The sequence below is a fragment of the Blastomyces dermatitidis genome (assembly GCF_000003525.1).
Source record: "Blastomyces dermatitidis ER-3 genomic scaffold supercont1.2, whole genome shotgun sequence".
In the NCBI taxonomy this organism is placed as follows: Eukaryota; Fungi; Ascomycota; class Eurotiomycetes; order Onygenales; family Ajellomycetaceae; genus Blastomyces; species Blastomyces dermatitidis.
The window spans coordinates 8024892-8032378 of NW_025544775.1; the positions used below are offsets into that span (position 1 = coordinate 8024892).

At 42.0% G+C, this 7487-nt stretch overlaps 2 protein-coding genes across 3 annotated transcripts; one reads left to right on the forward strand and one right to left on the reverse strand.

Moving 5' to 3' along the window:
• Positions 1-898: 898 nt before the first annotated feature.
• On the reverse strand, positions 899-3380 carry BDCG_02379. Of its 2 annotated transcripts, none has more exons than XM_045417919.1 (7): positions 3066-3380; positions 2874-2999; positions 2211-2806; positions 1847-2119; positions 1600-1761; positions 1389-1475; positions 899-1304 (listed from the first exon to the last, which is right to left on the reverse strand). In XM_045417919.1, the coding sequence occupies exons 1-7, from the start codon at positions 3103-3105 to the stop codon at positions 1248-1250; spliced, it is 1341 nt and encodes a 446-aa protein (XP_045274619.1). In that variant the 5' UTR covers positions 3106-3380; the 3' UTR covers positions 899-1247. The 2 variants fall into 2 exon arrangements, with proteins under 2 accessions (XP_045274619.1, XP_045280021.1); XM_045417920.1 differs by having other exon boundaries at positions 2883-2999; positions 3066-3376.
• Positions 3333-6124, forward strand: BDCG_02380 (DnaJ domain-containing protein). Its single transcript, XM_045417921.1, has 2 exons — positions 3333-3729; positions 3829-6124. Exons 1-2 carry the CDS (start codon positions 3566-3568, stop codon positions 4490-4492), a joined length of 828 nt encoding a protein of 275 aa, XP_045274620.1. The 5' UTR covers positions 3333-3565; the 3' UTR covers positions 4493-6124.
• The last annotated feature ends 1363 nt before the right edge of the window (positions 6125-7487 follow it).

Sequence of the window (7487 nt, forward strand, 5' to 3'; positions counted from 1 at the left end):
TATCATTAAATGTAATTACAGCTTTAATATTTATGGCTTTTTAAACATTCTTTTAATATTTATAAATCTCAGATTTGAAATCATCTGCTGCAGAGATGACTACTCAACACATACTCATTCTATCACAGAATACTATTAGATTATTAAATATTATTAATATCATATCATCTGAACTCATTCTAGACATAGTACTTGTGTGTTATACTTCTGTATATGTTGCTTATGAGCTTGAGATGTTATCATTCAATTCATGATTTACTCTGTTATTTCTAGATGACTTTATAATCTCTTCTATAACTTCTGTGTATTATATAGTATCTATTTTCTCTGATTCTTCATTAATAAATGCCTGAGTGTGAGAATATAAATGTAAAGTTCTTCTTCTATCACTCTGTGATATAGACATATCACTCATCAGTCAAAGAAGAATTGAATGAAGGAATTGAAAAAAAAAAACATGTTATATTATACTGTAGAGTTTTGCTATTTCAATTATCAGTCAAGCAGATACACTTGAAACATGCAATGTAAACATGATAAAAGGATTCTTCTATTCAGGATGAACACATTCAATGCTTATGCAGGTGTTTTTAAACAAAAGTAAAAAAATGTAATTCTTTGTAAAAATGTGCTATCCGGGCTATAACCTGTGGGATGGTTAATCTGTTGTATTCGTGTAGGAAGAGCTAGCTATATATATTACATATGAGATCACGTGTAGGCGGAGCGGTCGCTACGGCAACGCCACTAGAGCGGATGCTACAAAATGGTGGATCCACAGTGTAATCACCGTAAATTAACCCTACATTCTTCCCGTATGGCAACGCCACTCGGGCGGGCGCCCCTACACTTCCGAAGGTCAGGGCGGGAAGCGGGATCACGTGGAGATAAGAACAGAACCGGATCAGATAAGATAACCTTAAAAGCCTTGAAAGGGGTTCCGCCATGTCGTTATATGTATGGATTAACTCCGTACCTCGAGCGCAATCTTCACCGCCTCGGGCAACTATGTGAATTAGATAAAATGCAGTGTGCTTCCTTAGCCATTCATTTTTATTAATTCTCTCCTACTTCCCTCCTAGACCCACCCAGTAACTACAAAAATTTCGGTTCGGCACGAAGGTGGATAAAAAGAGGACAGAAATAAGGCATTATTCTATTTCCATCTTGCTGCTATACTGTCATAAAACTAGGCACATTCGGGAAAAGCATCAACGTAGATATATAACAAAGAAGAACCAGAAACTCTAGTAATCATACCCCCGGCTGATGACCTCTTTGATGTTCGGTCGAAGTAAGATAGTCTGGCGTATACTGGTTAGTAAAATGCAATAGGCATATAATATATGCAGTGCTCATATTGTAATCGAGAATGGGATGCTACTCACGTGTTCAAATTGGGCAGTGTATGATCCCTTTATGTCGCAAAGTGGTGGATATGCGTCGACGATTCCATTGGCAACCAAGTTATTTAGCTAATGGTGATGGTTGGTCAGCTACACTACTTCACCCTATTCGGAAAAAAGGGAGAAAAAAGAAATAATATAAAGAGGAGAAAAGAAGAGGAAAAGAAGAGGGCTGGGTTTGGCATCAGCTTACTCCAAGAAGGTATTTATCTTGTCCAAGTCGGTCAAGGTACCGCCGACAGAAAGGCAAAGTGCCAAAATTCTTTGTGATGACGTTCAAAAGGTTCTTCGCAGACGACAGGCGGAGAGGAACATTGGGAGCATCAGGAACTTTAGCATAGTGTGAGGTTTCCATCTGCGTAAATACTCAGGTTAGCCACGTCCAGAAAATCCTGGGACGTCCACTTTCTGCACATAAGCGAATTCTACACTAAACTTACATCATCTCTCACATATCCCCTTCCAGTGCTACCAAATGTTTCGATGGCATAAACTTCGCCCTCCTCCATCTTGGATTGATCCCCTCCTTTGACAATCGGAACGCTCTTCCCATTCTTGCCGCCATGGATCTCGAATTGGCCAATTGTATGTCCATTAAGGTTTCGAATGGGTTTGACGGGATATGTGGTTCCTTTAATCTCGACTTCATAACTTTCCATGGTTTCCTGGATCGCCGCGCCAATATCGCTCATGCGGACGTCAATACCGGCTTCCTACAGAAAGCAACCCTCTTGTTAGACGGATATCCGAAAAATTGATGGATGAATAGGGCTATGTGGCATGGGGTATGGAGTGATGACAAACCCTAATTCCTGTATTCGTAGCATCTTTAACAGCAGCCAGTAAATTATCATAAACCGGATCGAACGCAACAGTAAAAGCGCTATCCACAATTCTGCCATTGATATGAACGCCAAAATCAACCTTCATCACATCTTCGTATTGAAGGACCATCTTATTACCAGCATTGGGGGAGTAATGTGCTGCGCAATGATTGAGGTTAACACCGGTTGGGAATGCAATTCCGCCTAGCAGATTATCTCCTTCTGTCAACCCGTCGTGGCCGGTGAGTGCGCGCACACTGTCCTCGATCCCCTCAGCGATTTCCGTCAAAGTCTGGCCTGGCTTGATGGTTTTCTGTGCATATTGGCGCACCTGTCTGTGCACTTCTGCCGCATAGCGGTATTCTGAGAGGAAATCATTATTCATGCGGTCAAGATATCTCTTCTCCTCGTTGGTAGTACGGTAGGCATTGTCGTCTTTGTACTCGACAAGCTCGCCCACGGGATAGTCATTGTTGGGGAATATGCTCGAGAGAATGACGCGGGGAGGCTCGGTTTGCACCTTTGGGCCGCCCTTCTTCTTCTTCTTTGGCTTCTTCTTCTTTTTTTTCTTTGCGGCTGTAGCAGAAGGATAGGAAGGAATTAGCGAAGCCTTAGAGAAAAGAGGAAAACATATATATCGAACCTCCCGTACTTCCGGGTTCACCTGCTCCCTGATCACCCTCATTATCGTCGTCCGACTCTACATCTTCGTTCTCGGGGACATCTTTCACTGGAACTTGCTTCGGAGGAGCCCCACCTTCAGGTTTGGCTACGAAAATATCATTAGAAAAATGGATTGTAAATTCGAAGCAAAAATTTGACGAGGGAGACCTACAGTTAAGATTTGCCAACTCCGGCGTAACTTGAGCTGCCATGTTGAAAAATCAGAGAAGGCAAAGGTTTTGTGTTCGGATGTCTACCACCATGTAAAATGTTGCCGCCAAATATCTCACAGCTCGCTCTCAGCTCAGCAGAATGTGTCTCCGCCTTGGGATACAGCCAATGAACGACTCCAGAATCCCGATGTAGCTGAAATCACGTGTACGATAGCACGATTACAAAAAATTTCTACTCTTCTAGTTCTTAATTACTGGAAATATGAATAATAGTATCTGTTGGTTTGATATGAATGTAATCTTGCGGAAAGAAATCCTTAAACTGCTGGTTTTTCATTCTGCATCGAAGCCGAAAGTCGATGACGGAATGTCACATGACTGGCCATTAGTTACAACCTTGGAATTTGCGATGATCTGCTCCAACCCTCAATAAGAGACATTTCAGTCTTTTGCTCTATTTTGCTTGATGTTCTCATAGGTATGACGGGAAATGTAAGGTATGCCGCCGCGTCTTCACCGTCTGCCCTTTTTCTCCCCACGGGCTTTTCTACATCCTCTTCCAAGGATCTCTTGTGGGCGGCCATTCTCCACCGAAGCCCACAGGCCTTCATACTATGAGATCCTCAACGTGCCAGCCACAGCTACAACAGCAGAAATCAAAAAGTAAGTGCTGGGTGTTTAATTACTTTTCACGCGGCATATTCCATTCACAACTTCACGCTTGGGCCCTAATTTTAACCTTTCACGTAAAACCGTATCTAGACAGTTTTACGCCCTCTCCCTCGCCCACCACCCTGATAGAAACCCGAAAGACCCTGCTGCACACGCCAAATTCACGTCTATATCTTCGGCGTACCATGTCTTGTCCCACGAATTGAGACGAGCCCGGTATGACCGAGATCATCACATTCGCCAGCCGGTGCAAGCACCCAACACGGGCTCCCATCATCACCGCAAGGCCTCATATGTAGGCTCCCGACCACCATCCGGGTTAAGAAAAGAACGTGGAACTTTCCACGGACCCCCGCCAAGCTTCTATGCGCATGGCGGCTATGGCACCAGCCAACATGCATGCCATAAACATGCTTCCAACATCGCTTCTGCTTCCACCGCGTCAGAGTCGGAATCTTCATTCATTTACAACAACCCAGTCTTCCACTTCGATGCTCAATCGCACTTTCGCACGCAATCACACGAAGATGAAAGAAGACGTCTTCGTCGTCATAGAGCTATCGAGCGCGAGAAATCGCGCATGCGAGAACAGGGCGGCTTGACCACTGAGGACTCTGGAGAGAGTAATTCTGGGAGGTTCTTTGTCATCTTGACTATCGTGGGCCTAGGTGCCCTGGCAGCAAGCTTAGGGCGAACTTTTGGTCCACAGCAACCAATTCCTCCTGCCCGTGGCCGCTCGGTAGCAAAGCATTAGGGGAACAAACAACTGTGACTTCATTGGACTTTGTGCTTTAGCGTCAAGGGGTGTTTTTGACTAGTTCTGGGCATTTTATATTGATGCTCTCGTGCTTCATACGCCTATGAATAACCTAACCATTTTGTGTATATATTCGCATGTTATTGAAGAGAGGTAACTTTATTTCTTTCTCTCTCTCACTCTATTTCGGGGAAGTGAATTACAATACCCGGACCTCCTTAACAATACTAATAACAGGTTCCCGTGATGTCATAGATTGGAGCTGACATTATTACCCCGACTGAAGGACAATGGTCTCGATTTTACATATCAGCTCTCGTCTTGACTGTTCCTAGGGAGGGGCTTTACTGTTTACTCTCTAATTGGATCAACAAATGCGGCAGCCCATCATCATACCTAGAGATACATAACATACTATCTCCAGCTTTCGCAATCCAAATGGTCCATGGTCGGCTAGGGTCTTTAGAAACCCGTTAAAAAGTCCAACAAACACCCAATCAGCAAGATCATATCCAGGGGAAGGAATTCAAAGATCTGAATAAAAACCAGCCCATCGTCATCGAGGTTAATATTAGCCTCGTGAAATGGGCGACAGGAGGAGGGAACATGGGATACTTGAACAGCCACAATTTTTGAAACTATGTATGCCGGCACGGAATCGTGAAGATATCAGTGGATGAGGGACGCATCCGCGGGGCATTGGGATATTCCTGTCGCATAAGTTGCTCCAAATCAACTGTATCGGTGCAACGAAATATTATTCAGATGAAGCGCAGGGGCCGAATCAGACTCGAACCATCATCAGTTGCGGAAAAGTCAACTGATGCTCCAATGGGTAAAGGGGCCGGATGCATCGAACCTCTTGACCCCCATCTTGTTAAAAGAATACTTATCTGCGCAAATCGACAACTACATGTATGTACATCCGGAATCTTAGCTCATAACGTCTCTCTCCGTTTGTTATCAAACTCAGAATCATGCATAGATTAGCAGCCCGGGCTCTGATATAACTCTTTATAAGAGCTTACACGAATGCAATCGCTTTTGTTGCTGTTTTGCTATTTAGTAAATCTAATTCCCTGTTCACATATCTCAAATAACAGGCTTTGGATTGTACAAGCGCCTGTGTGCACCCTAGGGGATCAATGAATTTGGCTAATCATCTGAGCTACCCAGAGGCTCCTCCAAGCAGGTAATAGACATATATCATACCTTTCCCCCTTCTTCTCTCTCTGCTGATGGATCCAGGGGATTCATCTTCGCAGTCCACGCTTGAGATAAAAACCGAAAAAGAAGAGAAGAAAAGAAAAGAATGCCCCACACCTAAAATGCTCCGTGTGCGGAATGAAATCCCCAGGCCGGCTATTATTAGATGTGCAGTACAACACCCTATCCACGCTAACGCCATTTTATATTTTATATTTTACTATGCATAGGGCCTATTCGTTGCGTGGCGTGGTTGCGGTAGTCATTCTTTTCGTGTAGTTAATGTAGGATAGTTGAAGGTTGTATTGATAGATCTATCTACAAGAACATAATATGTAGGCTACTGGGGCAAAAGAGCTCAGTCACCACCAGCGCTGCTGGTAGAAGGGCCGATCAACCCCCGGGACCCCCAACACCCCCCTAACCACAGAGTACAGTGGCTCCTCTCAGTGGCTCCTCTTTGTGGCTCCTCTCAGCGGTCTTTCTTTTTGGACTCACTCCTAGGGCTCAAGGGCTCACTTCTAGGGCACACTCCTAGGATGTCTCTTGGCACTGTTAAATGTCCGGGGTATTTGTTTTGAGATTTTCTTAAGTCCATTCTGGGATTGAACCCATACATGTTGACCACAGCGGGGCTCACGCTTAACAGTCTCATAACCTGTAGGCTACTGGGGCAAAAGAGCTCAGTCACCACCAGCGCTGCTGGTAGAAGGGCCGATCAACCCCCGGGACCCCTAACATAATATAGTGGTGAGTCACGTGATCTGGTGGGATCGCTAACCGCAACGGCCGTAACGGCCAACACCCCCCCTTGAGATAACAAGAATCACATATAAAAATACTCAATTCATCAAGATAGTCTGTCAAAATCAAATACAAATGTAAAATTAAGCATTTTCAACTTTTTCATCTGTAAGATCTAGTAAAATCATGAATTATATAACTGTTACAGTGTTTAGAGATTTAGTGAGTTTATCTGTTATTATTTAAGTAATAAAAACATATTTTAAATCAATGACTCTCTGATTTAACTATTAACATGAAAAATGAAAATATATACTAATATACTTACTTCAGATTATAATAACTATTATCTTTATAAAATCTATGACACTCTTATTATTAGTGAGAATTCATATTAAAGATATAATAATAAAGTCAAGCTTCATTATAAGATTTCAGATTTATATTACTTTGTAGATTATCTTACTAAGAGTTATATATTCAGTCTCATTGAGACTTAGAGATATACAAGATTACTTTACTGATTATCATAAAATCAGACTGTCTACAAGCTTAAAAACATAGCTGAATATTAATTTTCTATTCTCATTTAAGAGACCTACTTAATCAGAATTCAAGTAGCTGAAGAGTAAGTAAAAATTATCAGAGAAATTAAGAAGAATGAATCTCTTATACAGATTATATCTATAGAAAATACTCAAATTCATTATCTCTTTTAAATAATATATAATATATAACAGAGTTTTTACAGTATATATCATCTGTAATATATGCTGATTATGTATTATACATGTAAAAAGGTAAATCTTGTCTCATTCTCTAAGATGAAGATGGGCGGGCGCCTCTATATATATATATACATGCTTGTTTGTTTACTGTGATTGACTTTTACAGAAGAAAGAAGCAGAAGTCTTAGAAAGAAAGAAGTAAAAGTCTCATAATAAAAGAGGCAGAAGTCTTAGAAAGAAAGAGACAAAAGTCTTAGAAAGAAAGAGATGAAAGTTCTAGAAAGAAGCAGAAGCTCTGAGAAGTAGTAAGTGAA

Excerpts from the sequence above, each read along its gene's own strand:
- BDCG_02379 (XM_045417919.1), bottom strand. The coding sequence starts at position 3,105 with ATGGCAGCTCAAGTTACGCCGGAGTTGGCAAATCTTAACT. Across the intron at positions 2,807-2,873 it reads TGAACCCGGAAGTACGGGAG|CCGCAAAGAAAAAAAAGAAG; the intron begins GTTCGATATATA and ends CTTCTGCTACAG. Across the intron at positions 1,305-1,388 it reads ACACTGCCCAATTTGAACAC|ACTATCTTACTTCGACCGAA; the intron begins GTGAGTAGCATC and ends AGTATACGCCAG.
- BDCG_02380 (XM_045417921.1), top strand. The coding sequence starts at position 3,566 with ATGCCGCCGCGTCTTCACCGTCTGCCCTTTTTCTCCCCACGGGCTTTT. Across the intron at positions 3,730-3,828 it reads ACAACAGCAGAAATCAAAAA|ACAGTTTTACGCCCTCTCCC; the intron begins GTAAGTGCTGGG and ends AACCGTATCTAG.